The sequence below is a fragment of the Lutjanus erythropterus genome, chromosome 2 (genome assembly GCF_056507025.1).
Source record: "Lutjanus erythropterus isolate fLutEry1 chromosome 2, fLutEry1.hap2, whole genome shotgun sequence".
NCBI lineage: Eukaryota > Metazoa > Chordata > Actinopteri > Lutjaniformes > Lutjanidae > Lutjanus > Lutjanus erythropterus.
In genome coordinates this window covers 40,815,125-40,835,478 of record NC_139318.1, presented here as the reverse complement: position 1 = coordinate 40,835,478, position 20,354 = coordinate 40,815,125, and the positions used below count along the sequence as shown (strand labels likewise).

Here is a 20,354-nt window from a genome sequence, read left to right as displayed (position 1 = left end):
CACTGATCAGGGCTGGTTTTAAGTCCAATCATGGTCCAGAGTACACAGAGGAGTACACGGTTTTACTACCAGCTTTTAAATTTAACTCTTTCTATTGAATTTTCACAGTTTAAATCAGGATACAAATGGACTTAATTACAACATGAACCAGCATCAGTTCTAACCCACAGCTGTCCCACTGATATAACCAATAAAAGGAAGAAAAAGGTAAACTTGGCTTCGTAAAATCCTGCACAGCAATGGAGATTTGGCCAGTTTTGCAAATTGAGCCAATATGTTTTGATATTTTTGAGCCCAGCTCCTCTCTTCTCATTGCAGTACATGCTGTAGTCTAAGGGAACAGATGCAGCTGCATGAACTGTCTCATATAAAATAGATGCTGCATGCATAAAAAGATGTTTGCTCAGTGGCAGCAAGAGTGCTATTCCATGTATGTCTGTTTTTTTGTTTTAACGACTACTACTCCAGCAAAACTCCAGCAGAGAAAGAATTCAGAGTTCTGCAGCAGACATATTCAGGTTTCTCAAAAACTACACAAGACCTTTTCCAGGTTTCTGAAACCATAATGATGATATTTGCATGCACAAACACATAAGCAGGTACTCCAAATCCTAATAATAATAATAGAGAGACTAGTGTGCATGTAAACACTGGGATAAGAGATACTTCAGTGTGATCTTTACTCACAATCTGCTCTCATAGTCCCTCCATGCTCTGTCAAAAGGCTTCTTCAGATCCTACAGAGAGACAGAGACAGACCGAGACACAGAGGAGGAAACCGAGTTTTAGATCCACTGCACCGATGAGGCTGCAAACACTTTAATTACTGTTATTAACTTTATTGAACACAATCCTGCTCCTGAAGATGAATTCTCTTCAGCGCACTAAATAGACTTTATGACAGAAAGTAAACACACAGATCCAACATCTGATCAGCATCGTGAACTTTACTGAGATGCCTCAAGGAGCAAATATGATAATAACTCTTGCAAATAGCTGAAATGTATCATCCAGGTGATATGAAAGCAGTTAAGTAAAGATGAAGTTCTCACCCCCTTCACCTCCCTCAGGTCTCCTTTAACCAGAGAGTCCAGGAAGAAGTTGATGTTGTGGAGCATGCTCTTTAACTGCACACACGAACACACACAAACACACATCTATGTTGGAGAAAATTCACCACTGAAAGGATTGTAAGTATAATCAGGGACGACACCCATCATGTTGTACGTTTAACAACGTTAATGGGCGACAAACAACCACATCCAGGTGGTTTCTACTCAGAGGTTTTCCCCGTAAGGTTTGGCCGATGGATGACGCCATCATCCAACACGACGGCTGAGCCCTGTACCACCGTAACATCATGATTTAAAAGCCTTCTGTATTTGAAGTAGTGACTAACGATTATTTTCATGTCAGGTTAACCGTCAATTATTTTCTTGAGTAATAGTTGTTTGTCAGAAAATGGTGATGGTTTACTGTCATAGAGGAGTAAAGAAACCAGACAATAAGAAGCTGAAATAAAGAAGCTGCACTACATCTTCATATTGTGTTTAATATTTTCGTTCTAAACACAACTAAGAAACAGACACGTGGTGCTGAGACAAGAAGTCTTTTAGACCCAGCAATAATATCATCGCCCATCATGATGTTTCAGTGCGGACGCCGTCGTGTGCCTGTTTGGTGGACATCACCCACCCGTTTCCCAGTGGAGAACGAACTGCACCAGGCAAAACTAATCAAAGGTTTTTAATTAGAGCGTTTCACTATGGAGTTTGGAATGAGCTGAAAAAGGAGTTTAAGGTGTTTTCGAGTGAACTTTGAAAACGGACCGGTTTCAAGCCAGTCGTCTGTTGCTGCTGGGTGCTGTGACCTCTGACCTCTGTGACATCATACTGCTGTCACCGATGACTCACCAGGTTCTTCATGGGAGAGACGAGCTCTTTAGAAAAGTCCGCCAGTCGGCAGAAGGCCGAGCCGACCTCCGTCTCTCCGTTTGAGTGACAGTTGACCGACAGCTTCTCCATCGAGTTGATGTACTGCTCCAGGTGAGTCACGTGATCTGACGGAGGGAGGCACCGTTAGTACAGGAAGTGACGTGTGTGTGTTTCTATATCTGCGTGTGTGTGTGAGTACCTTGTCCGGCTGCGTATTTGGCTTTAGCAGCTTTCTTCATTTTCTGCAACACCAACCGGTCACTGTCCAGAACCTGAACACACACACACACACACACACGTGCACAAGAGAAAACAGCGTGTGAATCTGCTGAGTGTGTGTGTGAGTGTGTGGCACTAATTCACCTGCTGACTCAACACACACACACAGAGGATGAGCTTTGTTCTCTGACAACAGACAGCTGCATTCAATCCTGTGTGAGTCTGAATTTCCACATGAAGCAGCTGAAGTCTGGCTTTTTTAAACTGAAGCTTAGTCCCTCGTCGAGTTGGACGATACGACAATAATCACGAGAAAGTGTTTCTGTGTTTTTCCCAGCAGACGCTTTGACTTGTCATGGCAGGAAAAGCACACGTGTTACCAGCAGCATTAACAATGACTCTGCTGTTGTAATCAAGTGTTCCAGTAAGCTGTGACAGTGAGTCAGCACGTACAATACCAGGACCCTGAAACCAAAGCAGCTAAATGGAATTCAGCCATCATGAAAGGGATAATCCAAATTTTCAAAGTGGGGTTGGATGAGGCATTAACTACAGTAGATGACGGTCGAACAATAAATCGAAATTTGATCAAAATTACAGTATAATCTACTGCAATTTTTGGATGATTTGCAATACTTGTTGAAGGTGAAATGTATGTCAAAATAACATTTTAAATGAAATATTGTGGTGCTACAGGTTTCCCAGCCAGCAAATTATTCTCCAGACTTCAGAAAACTAGAGATGCACCGATTACAATTTTTTTGGCTGATTCAGATTTCTGATTTTTTCGGGATCTGACCTGCTGATTCAGATTTTTGCTGATTCCGATTTTCAGTCTTTCTAAGAACTATAATTGACAGCATTCACAAACATTTTTGCAACTTTTCTTGTAAAATTAAATTGGATGTTCATTATAAAACACTGACTATTAAATATTCATTAAATACTATTTTACATTTTCTCCAAAGTCCTCCAGGTTACAGCCAGGACTTAATATATTATTAGATTAACATCATGTACTAGAGAGAACATGATCTCATGAGATCTCATGGACTCTCGTGAGATCTCACGGGATGATCTCATGTGGAAGCAGATATAAACAAACCAGAGACAGACGCGGTGAAACAGTTTGCAGTTGTAGTGAAACTCTGCAGTGAGAAAAACAGAAGCAGAAGTTAAACGAGTCTGGATGAGAAAAGGTTTGAGGAGACGCATCAAACACAGGTTGTTTATTCTTGCAAAGCAATGAAAATATTCTAACTATAGGGTGCGTTTATAATTTTTTAGGTGGTTAAAATACGTTTTGCTGCGGACTCTGTCCACAGCAGCACCTTGTTTAGCTTCCTGCACCGGCAATCCTGCTGCTTCTCCAAATTGGGGATGTGCTGACCACCATCTACTGCAGGTAACGCAGGACTTACAACCCCACTTTAAATAATCCAAACTATCCCTTTAATGATGTCTGAATTCCATTTAGCTGCCTCAGTATCGGGGTCGTGGTACTGTAGGTGCTGACTCACTGTCACATTGCCTCAGCTCACTGGGACACTTGGACTGATTTATGTAAATGATTTTTGCATCGGTGTGATGAAGTGTTTTGATTTGTTAGGTATGTAATTCACTCTTTTAAACAAAAACAGACATCACTCTGTTTGTATTTTATCCATGAACAGCTTCTCAATAAATGAACAGAATATTCACAGCATCATGATATGATGAGGATTTTATGAATATTGCTCACCACATTTTCAAACATTAGGGGCCTCATTTATCAACTGTGCGCTCATTTCTATGCACAGACTCAGATTTATCTCATTCTTGAGGGCCTCAGTGACACAGATGTATAATGGCAGGTTAACCAATTCCTAAATTTGACTATAAATAAACAATATCACATATTTGCATTTTTATTGTTGTACTTTTCACTATAACAGAAAATACTTAAGTCAATTGAAATTAATGATGCAGAGACGTAATAGATGGATTAACTCTTTAAAGGATCGACAGGTGTTCAGTGATGCAGAGAAATAAGATGAAACAGACGTACTGATGGCATAATTTCACCCCCAAGAAATAACTACCTTGTTTTACAAAAAAAAAAAAAATAAATAAGATGAGAACTATGTTATCAATCATGCTGACATGGCTGACAGTCGAGTCGGGGTTTGTGTTTCTGTGACTTGCATTAAATAAATTCTTTATTTGTCTATCAGGTAAAATGAATCCATTTGTACTTCTCCTTATGTGACTTTTATTTTCAAGCCACTTGTCAAAGTATCAATAAAAAACAGTTTGGTTTTTCTGAATTTCATGTGGAGCTGCAGTGTTTTCAGCTCAGAAACATTTCACAGTTCATTTATTTAAGTATCAATGGTCACACCTGAGTTTACGCTACTATTTCATGTCAAAATGGCTCCTGTGAAGAAGGTTATTGACGTGTCCATGAGTCCTTTGCTCCAGTGGACGCTAGGAAACTTTCTTTCTCTGCACACTCGACTTGTTTTTGGCTCTGATTTGTCTCATTTGCTGCTTTCGTCTACAACAATTAAATCTACAGCATAGCCTCAATGTTATTCACCATGTTTTGGGGCATTTCGTTATGTAATGAGTCTGTATGTGCACAAGCAGGTGAGATTTATGAGTGTTTACTTCATGTTTTACACAGATAAATACCATCTTTCCTGTTTTTACCCACAGTTCCTTCACAAAAAAACATTTAAGAACTTATTCTACTCGTGCTTTGATAAACTGTGGGATCAGTGTGCAGGCTGCAGATTAACTCATATCCTCATTAATAACCATCTCTGACTCCTCCTCATTACCACTGAATAACAATAACACTGAATACTAATGAGGACTAATCTGTTGTCGTGGTAACATATGCCGACTCCGTTGGGGGTAAAATGAGGGCAGGGGGCCGGTTTGAGTCTCTGTTTTCAGGCCAGTCGAGGATCTCAAGTCTTCGGGTCAATGACTCCTCTGACCGACGGCGTGTGTGTGTGTGTGTGTGTGTGTGTGTGTGTGTGTGTGTGTGTGTGTGTGAACTGGGGGGTTTGTTGCCCGCTGGTTTTAAGGGCCCCCGACCCAAACACACACACGCAAACAGACATCTCACAGCAGCAGAGCCCTCAAGGAGCCCCTGAGGCAAAAATGAGCCATCAAGCGACACATAAAAAAAAAAATGGTCCCAGTTTTAGGCCTGAGAGGAAAAACGTTTTAAGTTACTTAAAGCTACTGTACAAGGACAAGAAAGATGGCTGATTGTTGAGTCTCATTCCCGGCTGTCAAAAACAGCTTTCAGTTGGTGGTTCGACCTGAACCACTGAGCTGAGACGACACCTAACCGGTCCAGGGCTGCAGAAGATGGAAATCAGACAGCAGATTTTCTTTGATGACAGCGAAGTTATTAAAACATACATTTCTGACAGATGTTTTTGGCTGACTTTGAGTAAGAAGTGAAAGGGAGTTTATGCAGGACAGGGAAAATCTATCTTTGTAACAGTGATGATTTGCATCTTTCACGACAACCATTTCAGCAGTAATAAATCATACTCTGATCACTCGAACAGCTCTTGAGATAATTTAGATTAATTCATTTCCACAAGTTGCTTCATAAAATGGTGGATTATTATTTATTCATTTTAAACTGCAGACGACTTCAGAAAAAGCTACATGTGGAGGAAAATTCTGTTGTTTCTGTAATTCGATGTTAAATGAAATGTGAACGTTGCGATTTTGAAGATAAATTAAAGGGACAGTTCACCCAAAACTGAAAATTCAGTCATTATCTTCTCACCCTCACGCTGTTTGAAGGGTTTAGTGTTTATGTCAAAAGCCTCCATACTGTTTGTATGGTGTAATCCACGTCTCCTAAAGCCCCAACATGCCAATTTTACTCAAATAAATGTTATTTACACATCATGTGTTTAGCCTGAATCTTAACTGTAGATCCTTAGCTTGGAGCCATGTTCCCGTGCACACTGTCTGAACTGTGTGTGTGCAGTGTGACAGCGTGCAAACAGCGTGTCAGGACTTTAGGAGACTTTGGATTATGCCAAACAAGCAGCATGGAGACATCTCATGTTTTTTTTTTCCCAGTTGTTTTTTACGTTTGAAAACTGGTCACCCTTCACTTACATTGTTCAGGAGATTCTGCAGCACAGTTTTCCTGTGAAACTCCAGCAGTGTTTTGTGGACTAACAAAATAAACCCGACCTTCAATCATATCTGGATAAAATTACTCCTTTAATACAGCATTTTACAGCAGTTACAGCCTTGTTTAACGCAATTGAACCAAACCCTGGAGTTTTTACCTCCCTTAGTGTGATTAGTTTGGGTTGGTGTGAACACACGACTCAAATTTTGGTGTGGACCAATCAGCCGCTCTCTGGCCCGACTTGAACATGCGGTCCTGGACTACTGTTGAGAGAACTCTGTTGCTTTTCTGGGCCACATTGAGCCCTGACATAACGTAGGAAAACATTTAAACAGAAACAGCGGTGTGTTGAACACCCCGTTATGAATGAAAGCGCAAAGCCTTTTTAATATGGTTATGGTGTTTACACGTCGCTGCTGATTGGATAACACCTCTGACACATCCACTAAATGAGAGAAAATGTACCTGAAAACCCGCACGCTGTTGTGCAGGGGACAAAACTGGCAGGGGACAAAACTGGGACGCGTTCAGCCCTGACAGAACGTAGCAAAACGTTTATTTGAACAGACATGGTGTGGAGCTGTTGTGTATGTAAACGCACTGCTCTTTACTGCCTTTTTAATATGGCGGTGTTAACATCGCTGCTGATTGGGTAACACTTGTGGCACACCCACCAAACAAGAGGAAACGTGCCTCAAAGCGTGTTGCACACTTTTGAGAGAAACGTGTCAAACAGTGCACAACTTTTTCAGACTGAACGTACTCCTGGACTCATGACGAAGTGAGAAATACCTGCATTATTAGATTATTTAATACCTGCTGCCTTATGAGACGTTCACATGTGCAATCCTCTAAAGTCTGCTGATATAAACTCCAGATCAACACCAACATGAGCAGAACCTGACGGTGCTCCATGATGGACGATATCCAGGTAGAAACTGAGACGAGTCCGTTTTCCTTTTACTCTGCCGACTCTATGACCAACAATCGAGCAGCATTCCCAGTTTTCAGACTGGACCAGCTAGAAAACTGAAAAGCCTTGCACTGGTTTGGCCTTCAGCAAAACCACACAGCATCATGAGCAACTTGTTAATTTGACAAAAATGTAAAAAAAATTATCCTATTTTTGCAAATTAGAAAATATAAATGTAATTTCCAGAAGATATGGTTGAAAATGCTACTAAGTGCTCTGATTTGTATCCTGAAAAACTGAACACAGTGAAGGGGAGCTTAATGGGGGCCCTGCGGGTCGTTTTTGCCCTGAGGGGCCTCAAGCAGTTCAGTCCGGCCCTGAATGTAGAGCAGGAGAAACCAACACCACTGGTTCATTCATCAGGCTGACGTAACCTCCCAGATGATAGATGGTACACTACATTTCCCATCCACTACTACTACTACTACTACTACTACTACAGACTACTCCCAGCCGTGTGTGAGCACTGACCTCCTCCAGCAGGTAGACGGTGTTCCTGCAGCTGATCATCTTGGAGGTGAAGGAGGAGGTGGTGGGAGAGCTCCAGTCCTCCTGGACCTCCTGCAGGAACTCGGACACCGACACACACTCCGGCATGGTGATCCTCAACCCGGGACACACCGGGACAGACGCACAGAGTCCTGGACTGACAGATCAGTTCCACACAAAAGACCAGCTGAGGAAACCAGGCGGAACCCCAAAAGCCTCGATCCCCAGAGCCAATTATGATAAATAATAAAATAATACGAATAATAATTTAAGGTGAAATAATCCCATCAGCGCTGTTTCCTCTCACACACAGTTCAGTGAAGATAAACCGGGCAGATAAAAGCGATAATTAGAGATCTGCTCCGTCAGAGTGACTTCACTGTGAACCGCAGCATCAGACAAACAAAAGGTGATTAAATCCAGCTGAAATTAATCCAAACTGCGCAGATTCACAGAAAACCCGTCACATTAACACACCGCCGGTCACCAGCGTGTCAAATCCACCGGTCTCTCCCCCCGGTGGAGCCGCTTCATTCAGAGTAAAAACCCTGAAACCCGCCCGGGTGTCCGTGTGTGAACCTGCTGACAAAGAGCGGAGGAGCTGAGCGGAGAACCCGAACCCCCCCCACCGGACACCGGGACCGGGTCCAGATGAGAGGATCAAACCGGCGTGTGGTCTCTGCTGCGGGAACCGCTTCATGTGTTTTCACCATCAGCTGATTTTTTTTTTTCTCCTGCTTTTCTTCTTTATTCAAACCGCATGGAGAGGCGCGTTCACGGTGCACGGCGGCGGGGCTGTGTGCCGCGGGAGCGCGCACTGCTGACCGAGCACAGAGGTGGACTTAACACCCCATTACACCACTGTGTGTGCGTGATTCATGACAATCACACTGGAAGACAGTTTAGAAAAAAGGATTAACCCGTAGTTTTAACATTTCCAAACCGTTTTTTTTTTTAGAAATATACATTTAACAAAAAAAGAAAAAAGAAAAAAAGAACCATAATCTGAAAATCTTTATTTATGGCTTTAGTAGAGTATTAGGATCAGGCATAGAAGGGAAAGGAGCGGGAAGATTTTTTTTCTTTTTTAGAATAAAGTTGAAATGATATGTTGACATTTTTACTTTTTTTAAAATCAAAATACAAAATTAAAAAAAGTCTTAATGTGGCTCTAATACTTCATCTCATATTACTGTTTTTTTTATGAAAGTTAAAAAAAAAGAAAAGAATTTTATTTCTGTAAAGAGTCTACATACCTGCTGGTAGGGAGAACAGGAGTGCTGTTGTCAGCATGCTAACATGCCAAAGTTTATGTATAATAAAAACTCTAGCCGCCTCGATCTCGTGAGGTTATCATTGCCCGTGTGGACATGATGTCAGAACAAGCTGAGCTCAAGTCAGACACAAATTTAACCGGCGTGCATTGTGCGGCGATCACCAGTGATCAATTCTGTGCAGGCATCTGGAACACACCTCTTGACACAGCATTGTCGCTCAGCCATGCTTCAACATTTTTCCATTGACCACTTGTGTTACAGCATCGACAAATTCCCCTGTGGCTCAAAAGCCGCCATCATAAAAGAGACATCTGTAAAACTGTAAACAGGACACTTCAGACTGCAAACAAGTTCAGCTAAGACTCTTTCTATTATGAATTTTTGACCCATGGGTGTTTTGTATTTGTAAAACTTTCCTAGAGCTGAGAAAAGAGATTTAAAAATCTGTGATGTCATCACAATGTAAAGTCTTTGGGCTGAGCAGGAACTTGTGGGCGGGGCCAGCTGGAGAACCACTGCCACGCAATTTTCAGTGGGCCACATACCACAGAAGAAAACCTGGAGGACAGAACACTTGTTTACACACCAGGCGAGCAAATCTCACTGAACTGAATGGCCGCTATCTTTGCATCAAGTATCCTGTGTTGTAATACATCCATGGTCACCGCCCTACCCTACAGCAATTACTTTGTTAGCCAAAACATAGAATTAGCTGCTGAAAATACTCATGTAGCACGACTCCTGGCTATCAAGAGGTGGAGACTAGAAATCCAAGATGAAACAGCCTGCAGTTCTCCCTTAACACCACCAGCATCACTGTGACAACAGATTTTGCAGCAGGAGAAATCAACTTTCTTGGTCAATATAGCAGCACTGTGCAAGTCATTGATCAATTGATTACATTTACCATCAACACTGACTGGTAATCCACCTTTAAGAGTTAGTGGATGGAGATCTGAATTCCTCAAACAAATTTTACAGCAATTTGTCAAATAGTTGGTGAGAAATTTCACTCAAAACCACTAGAGGAAGAGGAAAAGTCAGTCAGCAAGATTCATCCTTTGGAGAACATGACTGTCTAAATGTATAAAATTTCACGGGAATCCATCCAAAAAATGTGAAGATATTTCAATCTTGACCAAACTGGTGCACGGACGGCCTGACAGACCCTCGAGCCGCGCTGTTAGCCTGGCACTGTCTGACAGCAGTTGACATTTTTGGCACAAACTGAACCTCATACTGGCCCTCTGACATCATTTCCTTTGTAGACGAGCCAACGTGATCCAACATCATCAGAGTCTCAGAGGAAACAATCAGAGTGAGCGTCTGTAAACAAATCATTTTGGACTTCCTGTTGATCCGCCTGAACACGAGGATGAAGTCTGGTGTCCTTATTTTATTCCCGCCATCTGCATTAAACTGGAGTCCACACACAGACGTCTCATTATCTACTGGACAGATCATCATGTAATGTCCTCATCACATTCCTGCTCTCCAGTGGGCGGATTTTAAATTTTAATGACTCCTTGACCTTTACTCCAGCACCAGGATATATTTTTTATTTAAATGATAACCTAAACAATTGCAATGTTTTTTTATTTATTTCGTGTCTAAACACTGCAGCCTGTAGCAAGCAACATTTCAGATTAATTTCAAACTATATCATAACTGTAACCTAGAACCATCTTGTCAAACAATGCTTTACATATTTAGTATTAAATATGTAGAATAAAATCAAATTAAGGACAGTTACATGAAGTGTAATATTACGACTGTGTGTTTTCTGTGACATTAAAAGTCCTTACACTTCTCAAGGTTACATAATTTGAATTTATTTCCTATTTCATGAAATCCAGCCTCAGAGGTTATTTCAAACTGAATGTTTGTTCACTATTTGCAGTTGGACCGTTGAATATTTAACTTATTTATTAAAAAATAATGGCTAACACTCAGATTGATCATTCAGTTGAAAAGAACGTTGAAAGTGGTACAAATGAGAATATCAGCTTCAGTTCTGACTCAGTGCAAAATTAAACAAAAATATTGATGTACTAAAAATGTATTAAAATATTAAAGTGTTTATTTACTTATTTACTTTAAAATGAAATTTAAAAAAATGCAGCCACAACTACATTTAATCAACAAAATTACACTTGTATTCAGCAGGCTAATGTTTGTATTGAGATGCTGCTGATTCATCCGGTCAGATTTGTGCTGTTTGTTTGACACAAATGTCTCCAGCGCTGCAGGACAGTTTCAAACAATTTACACAATATAAATATAAATCTGCAGTAATAGATGTCCAATAATAGATCCCTGATTATTGCTTTCATGATGCAGGTTGTGTTCATATAAATGAGGATGCTGGGTAATGTAGTGCAGTCAGTGTAAACATTAAAACTGAATCATGAATTTTACTGATTGGTTCAACAGAAAAGAGAGGCTAAATAAAACTTCAGTCAGGCGTAAAACTGGATCAGTTCAGGGTCAGAGACCTGACACAGTCTGCGACATCCAGGACGAGGTGACGAAGACTCCCCGCAGGTTTCTTCATCCTTTGATAATGAGCGAGGAGATTTGCTGAGGCAGCGTGTAGACGATGAGGGCGAGGAAGAGCGTGAGGACGGCGAGGATGGCCAGAGCGATGATGAACTTCTTGAACTTCTTCCAGATGAGGAAGATGAAGGTCTTCATCGGGTTGACGAACCAGGTGAAGCTGGTGGTGGGACGACTAGAGAGAGGACAGGAGACACTTTACACCTGGACTGAGTCTACAGTAGACTGATTTTTATATATCTATACATAATAAATTACAATCAAGGGCAACTTGTTCCAGAGAGAACAAAACCACACTCTATTCTGAGTGTTTTAAGTAACCTCACCAAACAGGCTCACAAGTATAAAACCTCGTACAAAATATGCTTTATTTGTAGATGAAGAAGAGCTTTGATTGATTAATGTCAATAACAATGACAAACCTGCTACTCTTTTCAGTACCTGTGACAAAATAAAAAATATAGATGCAAAAAACTAGCGAATAATAAAACAAAATTTTGACTGGGTTCATTGAGACATGAGACAGTTTGGACAAAATTACAAGGACGCGCAGAATTCACAGGGATTGGTTGAATTTGCGTGAATTGTTGTGATCGCAACGTCACAACCTCCTGGAGGGAGATTACAGCAAGTAAAACCTGTTTTCATATACACCTGACCTTTGCTTTATTGTTAAGGATGGTGTGTGTGTGTGTGTGTGTGTGTGTGTGTGTGTGTGTGTGTGTGTCGTACTTTGGTTTGTCCAGAGGCTCCGGTTCCTTGCGTGCCCGTCCCACAGGGTTGGCCTCCGCCTGCTCTAATGTCACCAGCTGAAGCTCCGCCTCCACCTTCCCCTTCACACACACACACACACACACACACACACACACACACACATACACACACACACACACACACACACACAGTCTCAGCATTAGTTTGAACATCACCACAGGTATTTAACTTAAAGTTAAATTAGTATGATTATTTACATTTGCATTAACATTTGCTCTGTAAATTTTCCAGCTGAAGCTGTTATTCAAATACTGACCAACATAAACAAATAAAGGCCTGTCTCTTATAAAGGCCTGGTAAAACACACTGATGGGTGGAACTGCTTGTACTATAATGTCATGTCATAAATTCAGTATAATGTACATTTCCAAAGCATTAATTCATTAGTCTCTGTTTAACACTAATCCTGTTCACACACACTCCCTAAAGTCAGTGACACTCAGTACTTCCTGTACAAATGTTTCATATCAAAAGCCTGTCAGGAAAGAGAAGTATTATGTTTGTTCAGCTGCCGGAAGGCTTTTATGACTTGCATTTTTTTCTTTTTGAAACATAACATTAACACTATAAATCAGAAAAAATTTCTTCCCATGTTCAAAGTCACATCTCCATTTTTCCGTCCATATTTGGTGGTCGACCAAAACACAAACAGTAGTGATTACTCAGTGTAGTTTCTGCAGCCTGAGCAGCGATATACAACCAGAGAGCAATAAGTGTCGTTTGTTTTTTGGACCTGTACGTCATTATCTGTATCTGTCTGTTCACCTAACAACAATTATCTGTCTCTATATCTGTATTCAGAGAGAGAACACCAGAGGTCGGTGTGGTTTATATTAAAAGCTGCGTTAAACTGGGAAAATATTGTAGTTTCTAACCAAATATTCATTGACAATGTAATTGCAGGAATAATCTTAAATTGCAATAACGCTGCGTTCATGTGTAAATCTTACTGCAGTTCACTGTAGTAGAATATTATTATGATATTAAATTTAATTACCTGTGTAAAAATGTATTTAGGTAAAAGTGGAAGTAGTCAGATTCACATCACATTATTTGTGCTGTATCGAATAACATGTTTGGATTTGGGTGCATCCATAACATATATTGCGAGTTAGCAAATGATGTAACATCGCTATTGTGAAATTTATTTCACAATAACAACCATTCCTACATAACTTGTTCCTAAAACAAAACATGAATCCTTTTAGTCCTGTTTAGAACAATGAGGTAAATGATGCGTTTCAACCTCTTGTGGCCAGAACGAGGATTACAAAAACAAACACTTCAAAAATGATCCTGACAAAAACAATGAAATAAACAAACAAACAAAAAAAGGATCCTGGTGATAATCTAGACTTCTGCAGCCCTGTCTTGTAGTTAAAATTCAACATTTTGTACCATTAGCAGGAAAGTGTTGCCGCTGCTGTCAGTGTACTGGATGTCCTCAGGTTTCATCTTGCTCCTCTTGTCCTTCTTCTTCTTCTTCTTCTTTCCCTTCTTCTTGGCCTCTTCCTTCTCCTTCTCCTCCCTCTCGAAGTCCTCGGCTGTCTTCAGGCGCGTCAGCGGCCACCAGCCCTTCATCTTCTTGGCGCGAAAGATAGAGAAACGAGGGCTGGCCCGATCCTTCGCCATGTCAATCCTGCACTTAGTGGACGACTTCGCCGCTCGCACCATGTCGCTGAGGCGTAACTCTATAGAGCCTGAAAGAAGAAAAAGAAAAGAGGACCATATTATAAAGTGCTGTTTCCCATAATGCATCTTTGATAAAAAGGCTGCATGCAAGGTTCAGTTTATGTCAAATATAAAGGGTTAATTCACCTAAATGAAAAAAAAATATGTTTGGAGATATCTTTTTTCTGAATTGAATTTCCTGTGCTGCTCACAGTGTTGGAAAAAGTTTCATTTAAAACATAAAATCTTCAGAAACAGTGTTTCCGTGTTTTAGTAGCTAAATTAAAAAAAAAATCTGACCTTGGGATTTGTGAATTATGAATTATAAATTCTCAAATTCTCAAAGTATTACTAGCCCAAATGACTCACTGTTTAATTCCAGTCGCTTCTACTTTGCTGTTTGTTTTATGTTTTTAAAATTGCTGTGAAGCTACTGTCAGAAAACCAACGTTGCAGATGCTGCAGATTGAAAGGCTATCAGAAACAGGTAGGATTATGTGCTTTTATTGTGAAGCATCTGCAGGAAGTGTTGAGTTTCACTGACAGGCTTAACAGCAATCAAAAAAAGTAAAGCATAGTAGGAATTAATTAATGAATGAAAACACTACTTCTGTTTGAAAGAGGTGGACATCAGTAAAACAACATAGTGGTGTAAAGAGCGACACTATACTGAAGTTATTGAGACATAACCATGGAAAAAGTGTTGAATTCTTCCTAAAATATGATCAAATATAGTAACAAAGCTGCAGAAATTAGAAATAAAGGCCTGTCTCTAATATAAGCCTGTTTAAGTAAAGATAAATGTTTGAGAATTAATAGTCCTGTATGTTTGAGTCTCACCCAGGAAGTCGTTGGCAGCGATGCGGTCATAGTCCCAGACCTGCAGCGTCAGAACAGCTGGCTGTCGAAACTCCGACTCCTCCAGAGAAAAAATGGACTCCTTCTTCTTATACACAATCTCTTTCTACAGGACAAGAAGAGATTTCCATTAACAACCCGACAGTGTCAAATTCTGTCCCTTGCGCCTGTAGTGTAATTACAGCCACAATAGAAATACACACAACCCTGATGATGCATTTATTGGAAAAATATATGTATGTGTGTGTGTGTGTGTGTTTGTGTGTGTGTGTGTGTCTGTACCTCAGTAGGAAGGTAGTCGAAGCGGAACACAAATCTCCAGTTGAAGTTTCCTTCTCCAGTCAGAGAGTTGAAGTGGACGTCAGTCTCCTGCTTGTCTCCTTCCAGTCCCTTTATCCAGCTGCACAGAGAACAGAACCAAACAAAACACTGAGCCTTCAGAGACAAAAATTTCCTTATTAGTTCACTAAACCACACCCACCATCATTACTATCACTTCACCTGTCCAGGTTTCCAATCTCACAATTTAATTGACAACAATGACACATAAAAAATAAGTAATCTTTCAAACAAAGGGTCCTTGATTTCAGACAGAAGTTAATAAAAGACAGATTTTATTAGGTTTAGCTAACCAAGCTAATCATGCTAGTTGGTTTTTCCAGCTAGCGAGAACCAAATGTGTCTCCAGACATGTGTGTGTGCTTATGAATCTAACCCTTTAACGTAGATGTCGGAGGACGGGTCACCGGTGAACGGGTTGACATCGTCCAGAAACACGTCATCAGTGTTCCAGATGATCACACGCAGCTCATACCTGTTGTCATGGGAACAACAACAAAGGTTACATATTATAACTTCTTTTCTATTGTATTTGACTCAATGCTGTGTCCACTTACTGTTCAGGTAGGCGGGGCTTGATGTCAACAGGGGGCGGAGCTGGGACATCATTAGGAAACATATCCACCCACATGTGAAGGTAACCCTGGAACACAAAGAGGACCTGTAGTACTCGTAGCAGTATGTTGTCATTACTGTGACTGTCCGTACTGTTATTGTTTGTGCTGTGGTTACCTGTGGCAGTCCAGGATTGTCCTGGTTCAGCAGGGACCGGATCTCCACGTGCTCCGGGACGAGAGGAAGCGCTCCGGGCAGGAACTCGTTCATCTCCCCCCAGCGATGCAGCACGCTCAGGGCTGCGTGCTCCTCCATCTCTGCCTGCTCCTCTGGAGACCGCTGGTTCTTCTTCAGCAGAGCTGGTAACAAGAACACTGCTGTCAGAGCTGTTCACACACGTTACTGTTAGAGCTGGTAGAGCTGGAGGTCACCACAGTGTTATTGTGTTAGTGGTAGTAGCAGCAACAGAGCCTGAGCAGTGGTTGTGGTGTATCTATACAGTGTGTATACTGTATGTGTCCACTGTATATAGTATATATACAGACTGTTTACTTTTTACATTATTTTTGCACATAAGGACGCCTCAGAAAAGGTCTATCTGTCCGTCCTACCTTCAGGTACTGCGTCCAGTGGGATCTTGAAGATTTTGTTGAGTACTTTGACCTCAGATGGTCTGTACTCTGGAGACATGATGCCGTTCTTCCTGCAGAGCTCGGCCAAAATGGCCGACGGCTTCTTCGCATCGCGCCAAGCATTGTAACCGTTACTGCAGAGAGGGTCAAGTAGAGGTACCGGTGAACATTTAACACATAGAGAGTAACGACTGTACTAATATTTCATAATTGACCCTTTTTGTTCTGTGTCTACTGGAATCTCAGTTTACTGTATCTATTGATGTGTCATAGTGGTAGAGGTGTCTTAGTTTTGGTACTAGTAGACTCTCATAATACTTTTTCTAACATGTCCAAGTTCTGATACTAGTGCGTCGCAGTTCCTATACTAACTAGTACTGGTACAAACATTTCTTAAATTTGGTACTTGAGTGTCACATGTTTGGTAGTAACAGATTTTTTGATACTACTGAGTGGAACTACTTCTACTGTGTTGCACTTTTCTAAAAATCTACTTCTACTTGAAGAAGAACTAGACTGCAGCATTATGGTAGGTCTAAGTGTCAGTACTGGTTATAACCTATCATAGTACTATTTCTAATGTGCCTGAGGTCTGGTTCTTACATGTCCTAGCACTGGTACTAAAGTTTCTTAGTTTTGGTGTCATGGTATCATGATACTGGTTCTAACATGTTGTGGTACTGTTTCTATTTTTGTTGGGATTCTAGTTCTCATGTGTTTCAGCTCTGGTACTAAAGTGTCAGATTTGGTCACATATTGTAGTTTTGGTACTAACATGTTCTGGTACTGGTTCTAACTCGTCACAGTTCTGACACTAGTGTGATTTAGTTGTGGTACTAACGCGTCATAGTAAACAGCCAGACCGCAGCAGGCTCTGTGGCGGCTGTAGAACCGGTTCTCCAGGTCAACCCGCGTCTCGCCGATGACATCATCAGCCCCCACCAGATCGTGGTCCATCACTCTGATAACCAACTCTGTGTCCAGCGGGAAAGACACTGTGAATTCAAACACCCTGAAAGATGGAGTCAAACACACACAGTCAGTCAGACAGACAGACAGTACGTTGAGGTGTTGGACAGGTACTGGTGGACAGACAGGTACTGACTCTCCGAACGTGGGGTTGAGCTGTTTGGGGATGTATCGTTCTTTGCTGTCCAGACTCTGCTGTCCAACTCGAAGCACCAGATACGGGTCGGCTTTACCATTCGGGTCTGTGGGAGCCAAATTGGTGGCCTGCAAGACACAAACAGAGACAGTAGAACACACAGTAGAATACAAACACTGTTCCATAACAACACTACACAACCCATAAAGCACCTGTAGGCAGGGACATTACGACAGACAGAATGACATGACATGAAAAAGGTTGTTGTTGAGCAGCCAACTCTCATATCTCAGATGTCTGAGAATCTTGAATGTATTAACAGTGTAAAGCAACGACTCCCAACCCGCGGCCCGAGACCCCCGATTAAATAATGTTGGCAAAAGCTTCATGGAGAAACCTTCTTCAATTTGGGGTGTAGAAAAAGATGTTTTTATTTCCTTCTTTCTTTTTTTTAAAAATACACTAAGACTATATCTCGGCATTTTATTAATTTCTGTGGCTAAAGCAAAGTAAAATTGTTGTTTAAAAACTTTATTGGTATAGCATGTTTCATACAAGAAATGCAGCGCAAAGTGCTTTACAACAAAGAAATTACATGCACCAAGTGCTTCACATGAAAAGGCATGGAATGAACACAATAAAACTCCCATGTGAATATAAGATAAAATGAAAATAGAATATTTTCATATCCCACACCACTTAATAATACTAGTAATAGTATGATTTAAAAAATGAGGATAAAATAGAATGAATGTCATAAGATGGAAAATAATATCTATTGAGATATTAATAAAAAAATAAGGCTAAAAATTGTGTATAGAATGTATAAAATTAAGGAAAATATCATATCTTCAAAGCAGTGCACAAGTGCAAAGCAACATGCAAAGTCAGAGCTAGTTAAAGGCTAAAGTGAAGAGATTTTAGCTTTCTTGAAAAGTAAAATATTTAGTGAGCTGGCTTCTCTGACATCATAGGAAGTGTGTTCCAGAGCTTTTCTTGTGGCCGTTTTTGGAAACCTCCAATAAACCATCTGCAGATGATCGCAGGGTTATTTAAGATTTAAATTTAAAAGAAATCTCACAGGAAATCACCTGAACACAAGCTATATTCAGAGAGCCTTCACTCTCTGCTGAACAGCCTCATCCTGCTTCAGAGAAGTAAAACAGTTAAAACAAGGAAAGAGAACTAAACACACAATGGCTGAATTTGTTGAAAAAGAAGCCTATTAAGTATGCGTGATCGTAAAAATATAATACAAACAGAGAACTGTATAAAAAGTAAAAAAAATAAATAAATAACAAGAAATCATATCTCTGATGCAATATTCATGGAAATAATTATCTCAACATTTTAATCCAAATCACTAATTTTATGCAAACTTCCTGCAGTTATTGTCTTTACTGTGTGGGTTAACTGTACAGCTTCCGTACTGCTATTGTTATACACTGAATATAAATGAAACATCCATAACTTTGTCAGGAGTCGTCAGTTTACTCCGATAGAAAAAGAAGTTCTTAAGGAAAATGGTTGGGAACCACAGATGTTAAGTTTTACGGTGCTGGACAAAGACAGGCTGTGGGTGGACAGACAGACAGGTACCTTAATGATGTAGACTCGGACCAAGACTTTGATCGGTGAGTTTTTGGGGATTCCGTTGATGATCTGACACTTGGTGTTCTCTTCGTCTCCTGAATCGATCGGATAAACCAGGAAGGAGCCCTGGAGATGGAAATATGGAATAATGAACATTTCTCTGCAGAGTAACACACAGACAGACAGACAGACAGACAGACAGACAGACAGACAGACAGACAGCTCTCCAGCCACAGTACCTTGTATTTTCCCATCAGCCTCTCCTCTTCATCCTCCTCGTCATCCTCAGCACTTGCTCTGCCTTTATACAGCGGGAAGATCTGCAGCCAGTCCTGAAACTGACTGAACTCTGACTCCAGATCACCTCCATACAGCTGAACACACACACCAAAAAAAAAAAAAAAAAAACACAAACAGAAGCAGAATTTTTTTAAATATACGGCTACTCCTTTGAACTTTAAAGTGTCCGGAAATTTGGCTAAAAATAGTAAAAAAAATGCACATACGATATCAACATTTTGTGTCTCATTAACTGTTTTCTCTAAGTGTGTTTGCCTTTCTGCTGGAAACACAGTTGATGAAAGTGCTGAGACTAAACCGTCTTTAATTATTCTTTAAAAGCAAAATTATGAACTACAAAAAAGGCTAAAACACACTGTAGACAGACTGGCCTGTAAACTGTCGATCACAGCGACCTCACACCTTCAATGTGGCGATCTTCTTGCGTTTGGGGGGTTCAATCTCCACCACCACGACTTCCTCCTCCTCCTCCTCGATGTTTGCCATACTCAGATTCCCTCCATCTGAACACAAAAGAAAACAAACGCCACTCTGTTAACATTGTTTTTCATTTATTGATGTTTCATTTTGTGGTATGTAGATTATTTTTTATTTAGGAGCCATGTAAGAAGAAGGTAAACGATGGTGATTGGAAATGTCAGCCATAGATATTTTAAACAAACAAACATGAAGTATGTAGTTATGACTGAAATATCAAAGTAGGAGTTGAAACTGTACCTGACTCTGCTTGTTCCATCTCCATCTCCTCCTCCTCAGCAGCCTGCAAACAGTCAACACATCAGACAAGATGAGTTAAGAACTGATTTATCGATTACTGTCAGACAACTTATGTTTAAGGATGTTTATTGCAGCAGCAGAACATAGTTAGAGTTTGGCGTCTAGGCTCCGACCTCATCCCTCCTCACAGATTATATTTACATATA

The 20,354-nt window shown here is 40.6% G+C and overlaps 2 protein-coding genes across 2 annotated transcripts in view; both read right to left on the bottom strand.

The window, feature by feature from the left end:
* Nucleotides 1–8,705, bottom strand: part of unm_sa1614 (un-named sa1614) — a 37,690-nt gene extending 28,985 nt beyond the window's left edge. Inside the window, exons 1-5 of the mRNA XM_084739919.1 lie at nucleotides 7,754–8,705; nucleotides 2,134–2,206; nucleotides 1,914–2,059; nucleotides 1,053–1,127; nucleotides 688–737 (exon numbers count right to left, since the gene is read on the bottom strand). Of these exons, the coding sequence (XP_084596045.1) occupies nucleotides 688–737; nucleotides 1,053–1,127; nucleotides 1,914–2,059; nucleotides 2,134–2,206; nucleotides 7,754–7,879 (470 nt within the window). The 5' untranslated portion in view covers nucleotides 7,880–8,705. The remainder of the gene's footprint in view (nucleotides 1–687; nucleotides 738–1,052; nucleotides 1,128–1,913; nucleotides 2,060–2,133; nucleotides 2,207–7,753) is intronic.
* A 1,925-nt stretch (nucleotides 8,706–10,630) lies between these two features.
* fer1l4 (fer-1 like family member 4) overlaps nucleotides 10,631–20,354 on the bottom strand; it is a 31,990-nt gene continuing 22,266 nt past the window's right edge. The window contains exons 35-49 of the mRNA XM_084739907.1: nucleotides 20,149–20,191; nucleotides 19,834–19,934; nucleotides 19,371–19,505; nucleotides 19,138–19,257; nucleotides 17,539–17,666; nucleotides 17,275–17,445; nucleotides 16,413–16,567; nucleotides 15,979–16,160; nucleotides 15,804–15,889; nucleotides 15,623–15,721; nucleotides 15,190–15,307; nucleotides 14,890–15,013; nucleotides 13,777–14,078; nucleotides 12,337–12,437; nucleotides 10,631–11,779 (exon numbers count right to left, since the gene is read on the bottom strand). Coding sequence (XP_084596033.1) covers nucleotides 11,599–11,779; nucleotides 12,337–12,437; nucleotides 13,777–14,078; nucleotides 14,890–15,013; nucleotides 15,190–15,307; nucleotides 15,623–15,721; nucleotides 15,804–15,889; nucleotides 15,979–16,160; nucleotides 16,413–16,567; nucleotides 17,275–17,445; nucleotides 17,539–17,666; nucleotides 19,138–19,257; nucleotides 19,371–19,505; nucleotides 19,834–19,934; nucleotides 20,149–20,191 — 2,046 coding nt within the window. The 3' untranslated portion in view covers nucleotides 10,631–11,598. The remainder of the gene's footprint in view (nucleotides 11,780–12,336; nucleotides 12,438–13,776; nucleotides 14,079–14,889; nucleotides 15,014–15,189; nucleotides 15,308–15,622; nucleotides 15,722–15,803; nucleotides 15,890–15,978; nucleotides 16,161–16,412; nucleotides 16,568–17,274; nucleotides 17,446–17,538; nucleotides 17,667–19,137; nucleotides 19,258–19,370; nucleotides 19,506–19,833; nucleotides 19,935–20,148; nucleotides 20,192–20,354) is intronic.